The sequence below is a fragment of the Echinops telfairi genome, unplaced genomic scaffold (assembly GCF_000313985.2).
Source record: "Echinops telfairi isolate 266 unplaced genomic scaffold, ASM31398v2 ScPeMD7_70;HRSCAF=299, whole genome shotgun sequence".
NCBI classification, from domain to species: Eukaryota; Metazoa; Chordata; class Mammalia; order Afrosoricida; family Tenrecidae; genus Echinops; species Echinops telfairi.
The window spans coordinates 13326729-13348644 of record NW_022103968.1 but is presented as its reverse complement, the minus strand read 5'-3'; the positions used below and the strand labels follow the sequence as shown (position 1 = coordinate 13348644).

The 21916-nt window shown below is 36.8% G+C and overlaps 1 protein-coding gene across 1 annotated transcript in view; it reads left to right on the top strand.

The window, feature by feature from the left end:
* The window catches only part of CCDC172 (coiled-coil domain containing 172), a 44716-nt gene that overhangs the window by 13075 nt on the left and 9725 nt on the right, over positions 1–21916 (top strand). Inside the window, exons 3-6 of the mRNA XM_004700916.2 lie at positions 6670–6786; positions 7511–7676; positions 12839–12940; positions 13249–13351. Of these exons, the coding sequence (XP_004700973.1) occupies positions 6670–6786; positions 7511–7676; positions 12839–12940; positions 13249–13351 (488 nt within the window). The remainder of the gene's footprint in view (positions 1–6669; positions 6787–7510; positions 7677–12838; positions 12941–13248; positions 13352–21916) is intronic.

The window sequence follows — 21916 nt, the reverse complement described above, 5'->3', positions numbered from 1 at the left end:
TTTGAGAATGAAGTACAAATGTGCTTTACACAATTGATGTGTGTATGGATTGTGATAAGAGTTGTATGAGCCCCTAATAAAATGTTTTAAAAAAAACAAAAACAAAAACAAAAACGTTTTTTGGTTCCCTGGAAGCACGATTTCTTTTTTTTCAGACTTTGCCTGATTCATTTCACAGTACCTTTTGTTTTAGTTTTTCTTGAACATTTTGAGAACCATTTTGTCAAATTATAATAACACAAAACAACTGGAGCTCTCATTTTTAGTTGAGACACCACGCCAACATACTGGTAATGTGTGAGGAACTGATGTGTTTACAACTCTGATTCTTAACAGTCACATATAGCCATCTATTTTTCCAAATCATCTTTTATGTTCCTCAGAGGATTTTTTTTTTTCAAAATAGTCTAGATATTTCTTGGTAAATTTTTTTCTCTAGTAAATGGAATATTTTCTATGCTTTTTTCCTACTGTTGGCAACTAAAAAATACACACACATGCACGCATTAATATTTATCTTGTACTGGTCTCTTTAGTGAACATCTTTTTATTTCTAAAAAAGAGTTTCTCAGTAGATTTTGTTGGCTGTTTTTAGTATACAAGAAAGGCATCTGCTCAATCAGAAAGAATTGTCTCTCACCTTTTGGGTATATATTGCTTATTCATTAGTATGTTGTATTAGCAAGTGTATTCCAGAAAACACACACACACACACACGAAAGGCAGTGCTACTATCAGGTATCCTACCAATCCTCAATGCACAGGTGAGGTCAGGTTTGAGCAAAGATTAATGGAGGTTAAGGAATGTGGGGAAAGACAGTAGAGGCAAAGGGAGGGGTGTGACTGGTGTCTTTAAGAAACCCACAGGAGGTCAAACTGGAGGGGAGTGAGTCAAGAGGAGGCTGGCAGGAGAGTCTTCCTGAGAAGCAGTGAGTGAAAACAGCCCTGTGAAGCTTTAAAAGCCTTGGTAAGGACTGCTGTTTCCTTGCATTAGGATTGCTCCCTTGACTACTATTAGGATGGCAATGTCGTGAGCTTCATAGCATTACATGCATATTATGAAAAGCATTTATAAAAACAATTCTGTTTTAAAAAAAGTAATATCTGATATGATATTGTATTCATTTTCTACTCGTGTTTAAAATGCCTCTTTTATCAGGTAACACCCCCCCCCCCATTACTGTGGATTTAGGGCTGTGAAATCTTCTACATAACTGTTTCCTTTTATAAAGTTGCCAATTATTCTGTTAAGTAGAGCATTTAATCAGTAAAATGTTACTTCCTCAAGATTAGATTCTTTACAATAACGGCAATCACAATAAAGAGTGACTCTGTATTTGCCTACTTGCACAGAGATATTAATTTAAAAGCTTCAGTCATTGGAATTTGAGGTCCTGATAGGAAAGAACCTGAAGGCAACCAAGCATCAAGGGCAGTGAAGAGTAAGCTGATCGTCAAGCTGTTCGTGAAGCTGATCCAGTGGACCAGATATTTTATAAGTTCAAACAAAAAATCAAATATCCCAAAAGGAATAGGACAGGGAAAGGGAATATATATATATTGCTGAGAAAAGCAGGATTTGCCAGGGAGTTGGCACTGCTATAAATTAAAAATGTTCAAAACAGCAATATTTTCTGACCAAACATAGCTACTTGATTCTAAAATGTAACTTTAAGACTTTATGCAATTTTTTTTTAAATTTCTGGTCAGGGGCAGAGAGAAGAGAAAAACAGTTGTATTCATGCTAATAGGAATCACTTCCTCCTTTTCATGTTCGCAGCCCCTTAGGGACCCTGGGTAGCTTAGGGACTGAGGCAGTTGTTTTTAAGTTTTTATTTAGTATAAGGTATTCACCTGCTAGGGATATGATAGTGTCTCAATTCAAAGGACCCAGAGTGCTATGTTCAAACATATTTTATGTTTCATATACCGTATCTGATATCTACATATTACCTTAGCATTGTTATCGGAAAGAGAGTTTTCTGATAATAATTTCTTCTATGAAGTCACCTCTTCTTTGATTTCATCAATATGTTCAAGGTTATATTTGCAAAAAGTACCCACATTTTGCACACCAGTAGGCCTGTTTCACAGGGATGTAAAAAATAATACGAGATATTAATTGAAACAGCAGAAAGAATAAATAACCAGCAGCCCATTTTGCAAATAGATGGCCATGAAAAACTATTTTAGTTCTGAAGCGTTAATTTATGGAACTGAAAGAAGTTCTTTCATACCTTCAGTTTTATTAAAATAGGAGCGCTATCTATTAATACTATTAAGTCTTATGTAATTCAGCAGCCTTAACTTATCGATGTCCTTACCAATATGACTTTGTGCGCACCTATTCTTAATTGATTTTTCTAATTTAGCTTTCCCAATGCCAGACTTTCTCTGTACTGTTTGTCTTATTTGCTAATACCTTTTTATATTAAATGTTTTCATCATAAATACTCAGTACGTATTAAAATTAATACCCAGGTAATCTTTCTGTGGAGATGATGGGGGGTGCAAATGGTTAGCATGCTCACTTACTAATTGAAAGTTTGGAGATGAAGAGGCCCTGCAGAAGAAAGGCCTGGTGATCCACTTCTGGGTCAAGTCTTGCCGTTCTGGTTTCCAAGGAGCACCTGGCTGCGCTTACTCCAGGGAAGACTTGCTTATTTTTCTGGGACTATACTTAAAAAGTTAAGATTCTGCAGTCGTTTACTTCTGTGCTCTGGTCAGAGGTGTCCCTGTGCCCATATTGCCTTGATGCTTCTCATCCCCTGGCTTGTGCTGTACTTGCTACTAGGACGTGCTGTCCTTCTCGTTGCTGGCAGTGTCTTTAGAGTGGCTCCTTTTGCCAAATTACCTTGTGTTTTAGATACAATATTGTGGCAATTATGTGAATCTGTATCAATAACCATTTGCCAATCAAATGGTAATTAAAAGCACAGAACGAACAACAACAACAAAAAACCTCTGTGGAGAACAGTTCTGCTTTGACCCACGTGGGATTTCCATGCATCAGAATCAACTCAATAACAACTTAAAAAACATGCTTTTAAATGAATCTTTCTCTAGTTATAACTTTGAGGCTTTTAAAGTCTTCATTAAAAGAGAAAACTATAGAAATAAAATTTGGCAGGTTAAGAAAGTGGAACTAGAGAATAGAGATTAATAATACATACAATGGTATAAACAAACAGGAGCTCAAGATGTATTATTAACATAGAATTTCAGGGAAGAGGAGATCATAGGTATTAATACCTTTAATATAGACTTTTTGAAAAGCAGTCGGCTTTTCAGTTCGGGCTATCTTATGTAGCTTTATGGTTTACTATGAGATTATCGAAAAACATTCCAGCCAAATGCCTGTATGCCACTGACGGCTCTTTTGAGTATTACTGTTTCTCGCCTTCAAGAAAGAAGATGTGATCTCAGTTATAATTGTGGTTATTTCAGGTCTTAGCAGAAGATAACTGGAACAAACACTCTAATTTCCAAGTCCCTAACAGAAAGCTGTTCTGAATTTGAATAATTAATTTGCTTCCATCTTATTTAAAATTACTTAAAATTTCTTATGTTGGTATGTAATTTATTCTTCATTTATGGGATTTGACACAGGCTTTATATATAGGTCAGTTACTACAAACAGTCTGAACTCAGAAATTTTTATTCTGAAATGCATACGCCTAGAATATTTTATTAGATACAACGAAAGTCTATCAATCCCAATGCTTGGTCTTCAGAGTATTTTTGTGGGCTTTCATGGTTAATGTCCACAGTAGCATCTATAAGAATAGGTTTATTTTACAAGTGACCTTCTCTCAATACTCTCTGATGGATCTGTTTTTGACAATTTTCAAAATGTATCTTACATTTATACTATGTTTTTTTCAACTTGTACTATTAGGATAGATTAAAGGCTCTTTAGCATCAAACTTCCCATTTCTTTATTTTGAAATACAGTGAACCCTCGCCACTTCGCGCTTCGACTTCCGCGGCTTCACTCTATCGCGGTTTTTGCGTAACCACATGCTCTGTCATTACTGCCACTGATTGGCTCATACTGTACACGCTTCTGTTTGCATTGCTACGTATCGGAGCTATGTATCAGATGCATTTTTGCTTTTGTACAGTGTACTGTAATTGTTTGCGATTTTTAAGAAATTTTATCTAAGCCCTATGATGGCTCCTAAACGAGCTGCTTCTTCTAAGCCTTCTGACAATAAAAATAAGCGCCAGAGGAAGATGCTCACCATCCAGGAAAAGGTAAAACTTTTGGATATGATCAAAGATGGCAAGAAAATTGTGGGGGTTGCACGCCATTTCGACTTGAATGAGTCTTCCGTTCGCTCCATCCGTAAAGAGGAAAAAAACACCCGTGCTACGGCTACTTTCACTTTCAACAAGGAAGCAAAGCGCATTGTGACAAGTCGTAATAAGTTCATAGTAAAAACGGAGTCTGTCCTAGCCGTTTGGATCAATGACAGGCGCAAGAAAAACATTCCGTTGGATTCGATAGTCATCCGGGAGAAGGCAAGGCAGCTCTATCAACGTTTTACAGCAGACAAACCTCAACCAGAATCCTCTTCTGCAATCCTCTATGCTCTAACTAGAAAAATATTTGATTTACAAATAAGGAGCCCTACTTCGCGGAATTTCATTTATCACGGTAGGGTCTAGAACCGATTAGCCGCGATAAACGAGGGTTCACTGTAGTTCTGTTTCTGTGTTAATACTATAATTTAAAAGAAAGTTAGGAGACCTGCATTATTCTTAGGTTTTTGCCTAAATAGCCATATAAACTTCAAAAAGACAGCTAATCTCTCTGGACCTCATTTTAGGGATCCTTATTGGCTTAGTGGTAATGCATGGGGCTGCTTAATGACAGGTCAGCAGTTAGAAACCACCAGCTACTCCTGGGGAGAAAGATGAGGCTCTCTACTGCCATAAACAGTTACAGTCTCAGAAACCCACAGGGGCAGTTCTAACCTGTGCTATAGGATTGCTACCAGTCGGCATCGACTCGATAGCTGTGTGTGAATTTGGACCTCATATTTATTTATATTTATTAATGTACATTTACACAAAAAATACTAATGATACCTTATTTCTATAACAAAAACTAAATATCCTTGAAGCATTTCCTTATTCTAAATAAGTGTGATATAATTCATGACCCTCCGCTTCTTTACCCTTATTACCAATTTCCATTTGCTTTTTTAGATTTGGTTTTCTAGTTTCTGCCTATCAGACAAAATAATGATCATCCCATTTCCCCTACACCAAATGTTAAATTTAATTTATCCATTCTTTTGACCATGCAAATTGTTCATCTCTATTCTATATCAATGTCTTTTTAAAGATGTGGTTGCTCAAAACTACACCAAAGTTGCAGGTAGATGTGCTGTGGTCTTGTAGAAATGTAAAATCATATTTTCTCTTTGATTTCTGCTACTTGCTTTTAAATGTCAGTATTCCTAGGACATTTTAGCCATAAAATTTCAGAATCTCTTTTAGGCCCAACCCTTTACTTCTAGACTAGACTATCCCTCAGCAGTTTACTGTTCAATATCTTCTGGGGCAGAGAATTCAGAACCTGTTTCGCACCTTGAGAAAGTTCTTATAGCTAACATAAATCTTGCTCTCTGCAATTTAAGTTGAATCTCTCTCTCTTTACTCTGTGGAGATGGGAACAGGCCCAAACCAGAAATGATGCCACCTTTCGGGGGCCAGCACTAAACACAGTGGACAGGTTATTTCCAGTGTAGCTTCACTTTTATTTTCACTTTTAGCTTTTAGCTTCCTGACTTTCATTTCAGTATTCATAGGGTCAGGAGATGCCATTCTTTTAGGCCCAAATGATAAAATAGTTGTATATATTGATGTTTATTGTAATTTAGACTATTTAGAACCAAATGAATTACTAGAATAAGAAATATAAGTTCTCAAAATCTATTTCAGGATTTCTGAAAATATTTGTTTTATTTGATCTCATAATATGTGCACTGTCAGCATTGGACTGGATTTTTTCAATTGTTTGTAAATTTATCTCATTTTATTAGTCATGTAGGGTACATGATTTATTTATCTATTCCATATAAGTTATAAGAACAAAAGCTTGTTCTATAAAACAAACTGTCTTGAAGACTGTTTCAATGTGCATTGACGGATACACACACAAAAACAGGTGGGGCAAATGGTTTGTGTTTGACTGCTAACCTAAAGGTTGATAATTTGAAGCCATTCAGTGGTTTCATGAGGAAAAAGTCTTGGTGAACTGTTTTTATTAATATTATTGCCAAGAAAATTCTGTGGAGAAGACCTGCCTGTAAGCTGTGGGGCTGCCCTGGGTCAGAATCGACTCCAAGACAAGCCACACAGTGCACAAGCTCGAGTGCAAACGCCAAGAACCGTACGGGTATTGGAGTGGAAAGAGAGCACTTTCTCTATGCTTCAGAGGCTGATCGTCTTATGTGAGAAGAGATTATAAAACTATAATCATTGAAAGCACATAAAATAATATGCTTACAGGAATTTTAATTTGCATTTAAAGGTAAATACCAAAAATTATTCACATTATAGAGATATGTTCTATTAACTAAGGCATCCTAAAATATCTGTGTTTAATGTTGATTGCTGGGTTGTTGGTATTTTGTTTTTGATTTTTTCACTTTGAAGGTTCAACAACTTTCTGAGAAATCCTTCCTCTTGGCACTTTTGAAAACTCATGAAGATGCATTAAAAAGACAAAACAATGAAATTATAAAGCAGAGGAATATATTTCTTCAAACTTCTGTAAGTCGACAGCTAACTTACAAATATCTATATTGCCAATTTTGTCAAAAAGTGTTTAACAATACTTATATGTACTTTTAGTAAAATTTCCACATGCCTATTAGCAGATAGGCTTGTTCAGATGTGGAAAAGTATTAAGACCTTTTGAAACTAGTTGGTAGAGTAATATAGTTAGAATATAGTTGGAAAAGTTACAATATATGAGTGGGCTTCAAAAAGCTCATAGAAAAAATTATATCTTATAATTTTTCCATGAACATCTTAGAGGCTCCCTTGTACAGGGTATTTATAGGTATAGTAGATATAGAAATGGTGACAAGTTGTTTATACTTTGAGACCTTGGTTTTAGTGCTTTTCAAAGACTTAGAGGGTTTCACTTAAGGTCTATTTATTATTAAATATTAAGGTCTATTTATAAGTGTGGGTTAAAGAATTGAATTTATCATTTTATCTTATGTAAGAGTCACAGAAGAAACAGTTTTTATTGACATCGCCAGTTTTTGAATTTGGTTTATAATTAATTGACATTTCTTAGGAAAAGATAGTAATATTTTGATCTCACTTCTGTTATGAGTAATATCACTGGAGGAGTAAAGCATTTTTGTGATAATATTGGAAAGTATAATTTTTAATTTTGTTAATTCCAAATTATTGCATTTTAAATTACTAAAGAAAAACTTTTGTACCTAATAGCTATATTTAGTTTTTCATTTTTATTTTTCAGGAGGCTACAAAGAAAAAAATGGAAGAGGAAGAGGAAAAGTTTATTAAGGAAATTACAGATTTCAATAATAAATATGAAATAACAAAGAAAAGAGAGCTTTTGATGAAAGAAAATGTCAAGATTGAAATAGCTGGCTTAGAAAACCAAGCAAACATTTTGAAAAAGGGTATGATTACTGTTCTATCACTCACAAGATTTTCTACTCTTTCCACTAATGAGTTTGGTAATTCATTGCAATGGCCTCACAGAACTTAGACATAATATTCATGATTTAAAGGTTTAGCAAGGAAGTTAACAGGTGAGAAATGCTCAGGATGTAGTCATTCAGTCTGGCCTTGTTACAACATTCTTTCAGGGTGGCTAATAAATGCCCAAAGAGAAGGTTGTTCACTGTAATCCTCAACCAAAGGCATTCAGCTCAGTATCAGTCAGTGAGTCAGAGAATCTAGCTCCCTGAATTCACTGCCCAGAGGCACCCCACAAGCCTCAACTTGAAGACTTCAGCTCTACCTCTGTGTGTCAACAAATCTCTCTCCCCTAATTAAGGGCCCAGAGGCACCCCACTCCAGAAGCCAGCCTCCTGCTGGGAAGTTCACCAGTCTGACTCCTGGAGGTTTGTTGTGCAGAGTACTCGGGGTCCACAGGACATGCCTCACTCCTGGCTTGTTCTGGTAGTGTGATGCCCCCCTCCTACTTCTCTAAGGGCTCATTTTATACCCAGCAATTATGACACATTCATATGACAATTCGCTGTGTATCCTGTTAACAGTTCTCACAGGTGAGTCCTATTAGCGTTTTCCCTCACCTTCTTACCCAGACCCTTGCTGGAAAAGGCCATTAGGTGGGAGTTACAGAGACTTTGGCTAGAAGAGCCACATTAAATAATTCACTGGCCCTGGAATTACTCCTCATTTATCTGGGAATAATAAGAAATAATTTATTTTGAATTGGTTTAATTTTCCATAAACAACTTTTTTCATAAGCAAATGCATTTTTTGCATAGCTGTTTTATTTATCTTAATTGTTAAAATATATTGTTGTCTTGTTGTGAAGTCGCAAATTTCTTTGAAAGTAGATGTGACATGAACACTTAGCCACTCATTCATTAAACATCTATTTGCAATCTCTTATCTGATAGGTAATGCTTTGCATCTTGGGGCTATAGAAGTAAAAAACTGGAGAAAGGATATGTGTGATCAGTTACCTGCAGTACAATGGGATGGAAACAGGAAGTGAGGAGGGGATAAATTCAAGAGATGTTAAGGAAAGCTGATGGGACTCTGTGACTGATTAGATATGGATGAAAACAGGGAAAGCCATGGATTAATCTTCTTGTCAAACCTTGGAGATTTGGCAGAATGATAGTACCAGGAGGAAGAGTATTAAGGTAGACCTTTTTTCTGGACGAAAGGATGAGTTTGGTTTCAGGTACTTTTAATTGGCCATGTCAATGAAACATACAGGTGGAGATGCCTGATTGGCAGGTAACAATTTGTTGTGAAGTTGAGGAGATAGCAGAGATTAGATTTGAGAGTCACTGAAGAGAGTTGGTGACCTCATTCAAAGGGAACATATGTAGGTAACATGGAAAATCACCAAAGACCAGTGATGGAAAGCTGGGAAATCGCAGCAGTTAAGGGAAGGAAGATGACTCGTCAGAAGGAGGAGTCCAAGAGGGAAGAGGAAAACCACCAGAGAGCAATATTTTAAAGACCGAAAGTTCAAAACCATTTCCACAAAAGAAAGGCATCAAAAATAGGATATTGATTGGCAATCAGAGATAACTATTATACTACCGAAGAGCATAATCATGGTGTAGAGTGCGAACAGAGGGTGGAGAGTTATGGAGTGAGGAGTTGACAAAATAGAAAATGTAAATACAAATGAAATTAAATGGAAAATTAACTTTCAGGGGAGGCCTTTCCAAAATATCCTTTTACCTGTATTATACATTGTGTAAATGGGAAATTATAAACACACTTCTGTCACGTTGAATAATTGTTTTTTACATAGCATTTAATGTAGGTAATATTTACTGGATTTATATGAGGCAACAACTACCATTCTGAATATTACAAATGTTAAAGTCAGACTTAGTTGATTTTAAATCTTAAATTTCTTTCTTAATACCTTTTCTTCTCAGTTTTCTCATTGGTAAAAATGTGAAAATAAAAACTTTATAGAATTGTAATGAGGAGTCAAATTTAAGTTCTCAAAATGCTGCCTAGTACAAGATCTATTGTTATTGTGCACCGTTGAGTCAATTTTGCCTCATACTGACTTTCTATGACAGAACAGAACTGCCCAATAGAGTTTCTTAAAGTGTTATACTTTCAGTAACAAATAGCAAGATCTTCTCTCCTGTGAAACTGTTAGTGAGTTCGATCACCCTTATGCCACCTGGGCTTCTTGGTACATGACTATGCCCCAGTAATATTGAGATTATAATTCTTAATCCATCCTATATTATAATAAAGGAAATTAGGGTCAATTATTTGGGGCAGGGAGTGTAGGACGTAGATTCTAAAAGAGGAATGCTAATAGTAAAGATGCCCTGCATGGTAAAGTGGAGGGCAGTGTAAAACAGGAAGGCCCTTGACAAGATGGATTGACCCAGTGGCTAAACAATGGGCTCAAACATAGGGACGAGTGTGATGATGGCAAAGGACCGAGCAGTGTTGTGTTCTGCTGTACAGAGGGTCACTGTGAGGTGGAACCAACTCGGTGGAACCTAACCACACTGTAGTAATTTAGGAAACTTTAGATTTACCTGCTTGAGGCTCATCCTAGACCTACCGAACCTGCATTGCTGTGCTCGAGGGCCATTGAATGACTTTGTTTTGTTTTAAAAGACCACACGTGATTTTGCTGTGTACTCCTATCTAATTAACTCCAAACCCCTGCTGCCATCAAGTTGATTCTGACTCAAAATGACCTTAAAAGATGGAGTAAAACTACCCCTTAGGGCATTCAAGGCTGTGGTCTTTATGAAGCAGACTGCCATATCTTTCTTCTGGGGATTAGCTGGTGGGTTTGAACAATCAAGATTTGGTTTGGTAGCTGAATGTTAACAACTGTACCACCAGGGCTCCTCTATTTAATAGCAGAGGTGTATAAGAAAGGGTTGAACAGCAACTAACTTTGAGATACTCTGGAACTGAAAAGTCATGAATAGGAATTCCGCTTCTGATACAGAGGAGAGCAAATGCCTAACAACAGATCCACCTACAGCTAATAGCTACAAACTACAAACCAACACACACACACAACTGCCTGAAGTCTTGGCAGAAACAACAAAGGCAGACTGGTTTTGGAGGGAATAAAACTTGAATTAATGCCTGCAAAGGAACAAATTCTCCTTTTTGAGTGGGTGTGGCATTGCCTTGAGAGCGGATGTAGTCCAAGGGATTATTGTGTAGGAGCTGATTAAACTGTGATCCAAAACATCATCTTTCTTATGCAGATCCAATGGAAGAAGTCCTGAGCCATCAGGGCCTTAGGAGAGTAAAAGGGAGGAGGTCCCACGAAAATGGGAGAGCCAGAGAAGAGTCCCAAATTCAATTTCTCTACAACATGATGTTTAAGATTTAACCCCAAATTACTTCATCTGTGAAAACCAGGAACATGTGACCCAGTCTCTTAAAACTTACATAGAATGGATAATTGTCTTAAAAGCCTTAGCTACATAAGGTTCGCCTAAGTAGAAATAGATATCCCTATACACCTATTAAGAAATGAAATTTTTAAAAAGCATCTCTTCAAAGGAAACTCTGGGGCCTAGATATTTTTACTAATAGACTATTTAAAAAATTGAGAGAAATATAATGCCAGTTCTGCACATTGGTTCAGAAAATAGAAGATCAGTGAGTGCTACTGAATACATTTGTGACGCCAGACTCCCCTGATACAAAAAACAACATAAAGACTTCCCAAGAAAAGTGCAGGCATATGTTTCTCATAAACATAGAAACAAACTATAACAAAAGGTTAGCAAATAAAAATCTGACAATATTCTAATACAGTATAGATTGACCAAATGGCATTTGTTATACAAATGCAGGGTTGGTTCAACATTTCAACAGTAATTAATGCAATGTTTCATATTAACATAATAAATAATAAATTATAATTTAAATAAATATAGAAAAAGTATTTAAGAAAATCCAACATCCGTACTTGATGAACATGCATATTAGCAAATGCGGAATACAAGGGAACTTCCTCAATTGGATAAAGAAGCTGGTCTGGAAAGCCTACATCTAACGTACTTAATGAGGTAAATATTGGTTATGATCATCACAGCTAATGGTAAAATATTATAGGACTAAGCAGGCGTCCTCAAACTACATCCCGTGGGCCACATGCGGCCCACCGAGGACATTTATCCACCACACAGAGTATTTTTGCCCCGTTTGTTTTTTACTTCAAAATACAATATGTGCAGTGTGCATAGGAATTTGTTCATAGGTTTTTTTTTTTTAAACTATAGTCCGGCCCTCCAGCAGGTCTGAGGGACAGTGAACTGGCCCCCTGTTTAAAAAGTTTGAGGACCCCTGCACTAGGGTGTTCATTATTACCATTTCTTTTTAACAGGTCTGGAAGCCCTAGCCATTTCTGAAAGAAAAAAGTCACGGACAACTTTCTCAGGGAAATGAGTCTTAAAAGATGAACCGGTTTCCACTGTGGAAAGGAAGGAAGGATAACTATTCTAGGTCAACCACCATCCAGTCAATTCCAACTCAAAGCAACCCAACAAAGTACAATCCTCAAAAGTGCAGACTAGATCTCATGTCCTGTTGGGTTTCATAGACCATAAATCTTTGTGTCAGCAGATTGCTTCATCTTGCTTCTGAAGACCTGTCGGGTAGACTTGAACCACAGGCCTTGTAGGTAGGAGCGCAATACACAAGCCCACTATACCACCAGGACTCTTTGATGCTCTTATTAGGGCACCAATATTAGCAAAAACTGAAAGCTTGTAGACATCCGAATACTAGGCAATCTCTCTTGAAACATGGTTAGTTAGGAAGGATAGCATATTCTTCCCTGATTGAGGTGATTTTTAAAAAATATTTAGTGTATGACATTATTTTCAATTCTTTAGTAGCCTATTAATTAACTTACTCTTTTTCCTAGTTGGTATACATTGAATCCTGTTCAGTGTATTAAAAAAGAGTTCCTATGTGGCCATGGGCTTAAAATCAACCATATTCTGCTTAAGTTTTTACCATATAAGAAAAAGTTAATAAAAAGTAACTTTATATTTGCTGTTATACATAAGGCAAAGGCTGAATACTTAACATATGTTTTTTCTATATTTGTTTCTAGAGATAAAGTCAATGGAACATGATAGTGGCTTGTTAAATGAACTTCAGAATCAAAAGGATAAATTAATTCAAGAATTATTTACTCTCCAAAAAAGCCTTAAAGGTACTACCTTTATGAGCTAGTTTATTTTACTGCTAAAAATAGTTATACCCACATGATAGGATAATAGTATGCTTTCAAAATTTATAAACCATTTGGGATATAGTGCTATTATTTACATTGTAAAGGAATAACTAAACCACTAATTTGATCAGTGTTAGCACTGGTGTTTATAAAGTTACAACTTTTTGTTAAAATCACTAGCCTGATGTTTTTACATACAAGCACTAAAAGTTAGATCAATGTTCTTAATGAGTGAATAAAGATACTTCTTATGCTTAAAGATTGTAAGAATTTTCTTAATTCTTTAGTTTTTGAAGAAAAGGAGAATGAAGCCATTTGTACTACCAAACACCTAGAGGCAGAAAAAATTAAAATCCACAAAAAGCCTCAAAATGATGCTGAGTGCTTAAAGTAAGTTCTTTTTATACTTTTGATATGAAATCTGCTTGTTTTTCAAGTTGTCAAATAGATTTTAGAATAAAGCTAAGTACAGATTATTTTAATCTCCCAATGAAGACATTATTTAGTTTTGTATGTATTCTGAAACATGCTAATAATGAAATACTTTACTGTTTTTAAAATGTTACACATGAGTTTGTATATGGTTGATAATATTAAAACATTATTATTTTCTTGTATGTACTTTGTGGCCCATGGGTTCTTCACATTGTAATAGACAAAGGCAATTTATTGGTTTTCCTGTTCTTAACTTTTTGGGGAAATGATAGGTAATTTATCTAGATACCAGGGTTTTTTTGGTTTGTTTTTTTTGAAGCAACCTACTATTTCACTTGAAATCTGTTACTCTGGTTAGCTGTCTAGAAGATGAAAAAGTATTTTTTTAAAGGACTATGTAGACACTTTGAAATGCATTTGAAGAATGAAAGAATGGTTGATGTGTGAAATGACAGACCCATAGACACAAGGGGGAAAGGCTCGGCATTTATTAATTGGATTATTTATTAATAATTCAGTATTATATTTGTTGGCTTAATTTTAAAGAGGTTCTTATATTTTCTTCCTTCATAGAAGAAAAGAAGCCTTATTACTGAGTTTGTGAAGAAGCCAATGAAACTTTCATTCACATAAATCACAGGAAATATGTCCACTAGAGCTGAACAAATGCTTCATAGTAGCCATATATTGCCATAGGCCATAGTTTTAGTATATTGTGAGAAAAATTTTGCAATTTAATTTTGTGTTAACTTTACAAGCATAAAATATTAGTATTTTGAGTGATGAGTTTGATGCAGAACGAGTTTCTGTAAAGAAAGTCTCATTGATTGTTTTTTTCAGTTTAAAAAATGACAATGCCCGTTGGTGTCACTATAGTTAGTAGCATAAGGACTTAAAATATGAACTCTAATTTTGTGGGTTTCTCACTCAGTCAATATGTATGCATATATATTAAGAACTGAAACCCAGGTCTGAATAGTCACCAGAATTTGTCTAGGTTAAAATCAAACACATAAAATATGTTAGAGTGCTTTTACTTTCAGAGATGTTGGCAAAAGAAATATGGGTAAACAGCCTCCAGTTTTTTTCTGCATTCAACCAACATCCATCTGATGTTAACAATGATATCCCCCGTTCTGTGTTCTCTTCTGAATTTGCTTCCATTTCTGGCAACTATCTTGTCAATGGGCAGCCCTGGTGGTATTGTGGGTTACATGTTGAGCTGCTAACCACAAAGGCGGCAATTTAAATGCCCTATCTATTGCATGGGTGAAAGATGGACCTCTCTGCTCCTGTAAAGATTCACGGCCTTGGGCAGCCAGTTTCACTCTTCCATTGAGTGGCTACAATTGGAATTGACTCAGTGGTAATGAGTTTGGTTTGGGTTTAGACCTGTCCGTGTCCATCACATGTCTGTCAGTTTTGTTTGTTTGCTTTTTACTGTAGTGGCTTGTGTGCTGCTGTGCCGCTGGAAGCTATGTACTAGTATTTAACATACCAGGAGGGTCACTCAGGATGCGTCTCAGCTGAGCTTCCACTCAAAGAATCTGTTACCAAGAGAGAGTGGATAGTTCACTTCTGGGAAGTAGCCGTTGAAACCCTGTGACTAAGAGCAGATCATCGCCAGGTAGCATGGCAGCAGGTGAGCCCTTCGGGTTGGAAGGCACTCAAGACACAACCCTTAAAGAGCTGCTTCCTCATTGTAGAGGCAGCCATATTGATGTGGATAGAGTAATGTCTTTAGGACCTTCGTTTGCTTATGAGTCACAACTCAAAATGTGAAGAAACAGCTACAAATATCCATTAATAATTGGAGCATAGAATGTATGAAGTGAAAATGTAGGAAAATTGACAGTCATAAAAAAAATGAAACAGAACACATTAAGATAAATACCCTAGGCATTAGTGAGCTGAAATGCACTGTTGGCCCTTTTGAATGGGAAATTATGTGGTTTAATATGCTGGGAATAACAAATTCAAAAGGAATATGGGCATCAGTAATCAACAAAATAAACATGTCAAGATTGACCTTGAAGTTCACTGCTTTCTGGGATAGCGTGATACCTATAAGCCTCCAATTAATACAGCTATTAAGATTTATACACCAAACACTAAAGTTAGTGAGGAAGAAACTGAAGAATTCTATCAACTTCCTCAGTGTGAAATTAATCAAATATGTAATCAAGATTCATTGAAAATTATTGTCAATTGGATTTGAAAGTCAGAAAAGAGAAAGGTGGCAAACCAAACTTACTGCCAGTGAGTTGAAGCAGACTCATAGTGACTCTTAGGACAGGGTAGACCTGCCCCTGTGTGTTTCTGAGACTGTAACTCTTTATGGGAGTAGAAAGCCCCATCTATCTCCTGAGAAGTGGCTAGTGGTTTCAAACTACTTACCTTGTGGTTGACATCCCAATGCGTAACCATTATGCCACCAGGGCTCCTAGAAAAAGGACAGTCGTTGGAAAAAAAATAATGCTATTCATGATAAAAATTAAGCTGGAGTTTGCACCACAGAATTTTGCAAGACCTACCACTCTTATTGCAATTGTCTTTTTTAAACAACATAAATACGGACTGTTCACATAGGCTCTGCCAGACAGAGTCCACAGGCATCAAATTGACTACATCTGTGGGAAGAGACTATAGAGAAGCTTGATAATAGCAGCCAGAAGGCGGTCAGAGGCTGACTACAGAATACAGCATCAATTGCTCCTATGCAAGTTTAGGTTGAAGTTGAAGGCAAAAACAAGACCATGAGAGCCAAAATATGACCTTGAGTATATTTCACAAGAATTTTGAGACCTTCTCAAAATATGATTCATAAAACCCTAATGACAGAAGCTCTCAGATTACCTTAAGAACATCATACTTGAAGAAACAAAAAAAACCACTAAAAAGACTAAAGTGGATACCAAAAGAGACCCTGAACCTTGTTCTTGATCATAGAGAGACTTAAGAAAATGGAAGATATGAAGTAAAAAACTGAATAGAAATTTCAAAGGGTAGCTTGAGATGACAAAGTAAAGCATTACAATGAAATGTGTAAAGACGTGTAAAACCAGAGCACATCAGCATATATCAAGGTGAAAGAACCTGAAGCAAAAGCTCATGCCCTGAGTTGTAATATTGAAAGATTCTGTGGGCATAATATTGACCAGTGCTTGAAGCATCAAATGATAAGTCACTGTACCACAACAACTCGTCAGCATTCAACCATTTCAAGAGGTAGCATATGATCAAGAGCAAATGATATTGAAGGAAGATGGCCTAACTGCACCGAAGGCATTAGCAAAAAACTAAGGCTCCAGGAATTAATGGAATGCCAGTGTTTCAACAAGTTGATAAAACACTGGTGTTTGCCAAAAAATTTAGAAGACATACTTAGTCAACCAACTGGAAGAGATCTATATGTGTGTCCATTCCTGTGAGGGAAGCCTACCCCCCCGCCCCACATTCCAAAGAAAAGTTATCCCGAGAATGGGGAAATTACTGAACACTATTATGAATATCACATGCATGTGAAGTTTTTCTGAAGATAATTCAAAAACAGTTGCCGCAGTACATCAACAGGGAGCTTCCAGAAATTTAAGCTGGATTCAGAAGAGGTTTATCAAAATGGATTATCAATGCTGATTTCAGATGACTATTGGCTGAAACCAAAGAGTACCAGAATTATGTTTACTTATTTTTTATTGACTATACAATGGCATTCAATTGTGTGAACCATAACAAACTATGGTGGATTGCATTGAGAAGAATGGGAACACCAGAGAATTTTATTGTGTTCATGCAGAACCTGTACGTGGACCAAACAGTCATACAAAGAAAACAAGGGGTGCTGCATGTATTAAAACCCGAGAAGGCATGTGTCTGGGTTGTACCCTTTTACCATAAGTATTCATTCTGTATGATGAGCAAATAATCAGAAGTTGGACTATATGAAGTAGAACGTGGCACCAGGATTAGAGGAAGGCTTATAAACCTTCCATATTCGGGTAGAAGACTCCTGTTTCCTGAAAACAAGGAGGGTTTGAAGCATTTGCTGATACAGATCAAGACACTCAGCCTTCAGTATGGATTACAACTGAATGTGAGGAAAACCAAAGTCTGCACAACTGGACAAATAGACAACATCATAATACACGGAGGAAAGATCAAAATTGTCACTGATTTAATTCTGCCTGGATGCACAGTCAGTACTCATGGAAGCAGCAATCAAGAAATCAAGATACTGCATCGGGCAAATCTGCTACACAAGATTTCTTTAAAAGTGTTGAAGAGCAAGGGTGTTGCTTTGAGGCCTAAGATGTACCTGAGATGTACACATGGCTTTTTCACTCACCTCACAGTAGTACAATGAATAAGAGACATCAAGGTCGAATGGACTAATTCGAACTATGTTGTCAGCAAAGAATATTGTAATTATTCAATAGAAGAACAAACAAATATTTAAGTATTCAGAATGTTCCTTAGAAGTGAAGATGGTGAGATTTTGTCTCACATACTTTGGGCATGTTATCATCACAAGAGACTAGTCCCTGGAAAAGGACATCATGCTTGGTAGGGTCGAAGGTCAGTGGAAAAGAGAAAGACTGTCATGGAGATGGATTGACTCACTGACTGTAACAATGGGATCAAGCATAAAACTGTAAGAATGGAGCAGGACCAGGCAATATTTGTTCTGTACACTGGATCACTGTGAATCAGAACCAACTGGACAGCACGTATCAATAGCACTTGTCAATGTACTGCTGCAGCCATTTTTAAATTCTCTGTAGCCCAACCCTATTTGCATGTGATACTAATAACATAGCTTGTAACTTATCCATTTTCTGTTGGACCAGCTTTCTTTGGGATGAATCTCTTTCAGTCAGTAGGACAGATAGTTGTCTTACAAATGTCTTGGGATAGACAAGTGAGTTCCTCCAGTGCTGCATTCAATTTGTTGGAATATTTCAGTTGCTGTACTGTTAATTCATGGATCCTTGTTTTTCACCAATGTCTTCAGTGTCCTTTAATTTTATTGGCTCTCGATCATATGCTCCTTCTTGAAATGGTTTAATGTTGACCAGTTATGTTTAGTATAGTAACTCAGTATATGAAGGGGCACCACCATCCATAGAAAATGGAATTAAAAGATAATGGAAATTTCCCCCCAATTTTTTGAAGTTTCATCATTTTTAGGTGTTCTTGCATCATTCAATAATTTGTGCATAGACTCCTACAATAATGTATCTCAGGGGTTAATTACCTGATGAAGTAACAAGAAACTGATGAGGACAACAAATAGGAAGATATGGTCATATTGATTGATGAAGGCCAGAATCAAGTTGATTTTATCTGTCAAGTTTGGAGCAGAATACTGTTTTTCAGCCATGTGTTCAAATGTATACTTAATTATATAATAGTTAACATTTTTCTTAATTATTCAGGTTTAACCCATATTGCTATGGATGCTTTTATAGCATTTTCTCAAAATCAGCACTTTTGACAGAGACTTTCTGAACCAGATAAGCCCTTGTTTTGGGGCCTGTCCCATACATTGTAAGATGTTTAGCAGCATCCCTGACTGCTACCCCCTATGATGTAGTGACTATGTAAACAACAGTTCCCTTCCCAGCAAAGACAAACAAATATAAGGGGCTTCAAAACGTTTTTTTTGGAAAATGGAATTAAGCCCCCTCATGTCTCCAAATATTTCCCATTGACCTCTGAGGAGGGAACAACTAGAATTTGGCAGTCATTAAAACCAAAGCTAGAGGTTGTGTTTATAATTCATTAGAAGTTTCCAGAAGGAATTGATAGTCATGATTAAAGTGACCTTTTTATGTAGTCTGGGGAGGACAAAAATAATAAATATCAGCATCTTGATAAGCTGTAAGTTTAGTAGTGAAGATTACATAGTTTTCTTGAATTCCAGCTTTGTTTCTTACTAGGTTATTGATCTTGAACAAGCCATTTTAACTTTTCTGCCCCTCAACACTGTAGGGTAACATAGCCCATCCTTTAGGTCTCAGTAGAAATTTTTCCTCAGAGAAGCTCTCCCTACCCTCTGATCTGAGTCATATGACCTCTTATTTTCTCTAATAGCCATGTATTCAAATGTATACCTATTTTTTCTTTATAGTGTAGTATTCCATTTTATAATTACATATTTGTATGCTTATTTTTTTTAAGATCTGTCTCCAATATGTGATCGATAAGAGGAGTGGCCCTGTTGATTTTGTTCACCCTCGCATGCTGTTTTGATCTTCTATTTTGGTAGGCAGCTTGACACGTACCCGGTAGCTGTTGAAGAAATAGATGGAGAAGTAAAGTAGCGTAGTAAATGCACGAAAGCTTCCCTCGCTGTTCCTCTCTGCGTGTTTGCAGAGGACTTGTTTGTAATTTTGTCGTAGCTATTGTCATACTCGGTGATAGTCATCTGTGCATCAGTCTATCCGATGGGATTGGAAACTCTTACACTTCCTGCTCATCTTTCTATCAGGCTCTCCGTCTCTCACAGTCAGGGCATAGAGCTTGTATTCATTAACTATTTGTTCCACTCTCTGGGTCTAATGGAATCTTTACTGTAATTGATTTTTGCCTACAAAGAAAATCAAAATTGCTGTGTATATTTTTAGTGGAACTACCCACTACTTACTATAGACCCCATTTGGAATGGAATGCTTTTAATCCCCCTTTTTGTCCATGTAGAAAAAAATTTACTAATTTAAATCTTTTTACCTCCTTCAAACCTCGCACTCTCTTTCCTAAAGTCCGGAGGAGTGACTCAGCCTGATGGGTGAGTTGACAAGGGTAAACGGACTGAGGAGTCCAGGTCTTCCTTCTCCCTATCTCCTTGGAAGTGTGTCTGCCTCCGAGAGCTTGTGTTCGCTCTGCCCCTCCTTTCCCTGCATTTCACAGCCTCCTGATTCTATGGGAGAAAGTTTGTGGGGTTCAATGCTGCCTTTAATGCTGGAAGTTATTAGCCTACTTCTGGTGTTTCTGTAGTGGGTACATACTTGTTTGACTACTAAACACAAGGTCAGCTGTTCGAAACCACCAGCTGCTATGCCTTGGGAGAAAGACCAGACTTTCTACTCCTGTAAAGAGTTACAATCTTGGAAATCCATAGAGCAGTTCTTCCCTGCCCTATAGGGTCACGAGACGTTGGTTTGGCTCGATTGCAGTGAGTTGTTTTCTTTTTAAAGTTCTTCACCTATATCACTGAGAACTGACGAAAGCGCTCACTCCAGTATCTGCTGTCTCAGTCAATGAATGTGTTTTTTTGGCTCTCCTTCCATATTCCTTATATCTTACTTGGACAAAAATCAAGCAGGCTGGACAAAAATTCGCTATTCAACGGGGTCCCTTAAACTACTCAAATGGATTTTTATTATTTTCCAACATCAGTGGATGCAGTTTTGAAACCTGATCATAATTTATTCTAAATAGTAATGTAACAGACAATTTTAGACATCTCAGGCATTTTCTTTGCCCACAGACTTCTTTCTAGAGCGATTTAACTTTCTTTTAGCCAATATTTGTGCTTGTTGAGTAGAATAGGAAGTTGGTTTCAGAAATCAAGCTACAGAATCCACAGCATGGGTTTTTCACTCAGAATACTTGAAGATTGTATGGCTTTGTGAAGAGTGTTTTTGTGAGAGAAACGGCATAGTTAACATACGTGCTACGGAGAGATTCTTAATGCATTTATATAAGACAGTAAATCAGTGCTGGGGCTGCCGTCGAGAAAGTCTTCGCCTAAGTTGGTCACAGAGGTCACACTGGTGGTCCTTTATATTAAGACAGCAAAAGCACATGATGGCTTTGAAATACTTTCACTCTCTCTGAAAGATACATAGATAAAGAGGTGTCTGTATGCATATATTTAAATAAATATGTATATATATTTAAATTATGTGAATAGGCTGCACTGATTGAATTGGAATACGAACAGCACAAAAATATAAAAATGTCCAAGCGTCACTTCTCATCACCTCATTCTCACCGCACCGTAGGCAGTCTGACTGTAGCCCTTTCGAATGTCTATTTCTCTGTGCATGTCTATGCATGCATGTGTGCTTAACCCAAGCTGGGTCTGTGAGCCGATTTACTGGTCCTCCAGTTTGCAGTGTTTCCTGCCACAATATGGCAGGCATTTTCATATCAGTTTGTACTGATCAGCTTCATCCTTGTCACGGCTATTTTATAAACAGGCCAATTGATGTAACTATTCTCCCAGTGCTGAATATCCAGAACAGTTAAAAATGTATCCTTAATGCAGCACTACTCAGAATAAGCATCTTTTTTTATTTTTCAGTAGAGTAATAGGGATTATTACCTGGGCTACATTTAGAAACTACTCCACATTTACTGGGCAGTACTCTGTATTGTCAACAAGAACGAACTCATAATGGACAGAATACAACTTTAGATCTCAGATGTAATGTTTCTGAAAAATAATAATCAAATAATGGTACACCTGTACCCAACTTACCTCATCACTCTTCTCTTTTTTTCTTAGCAGTTATA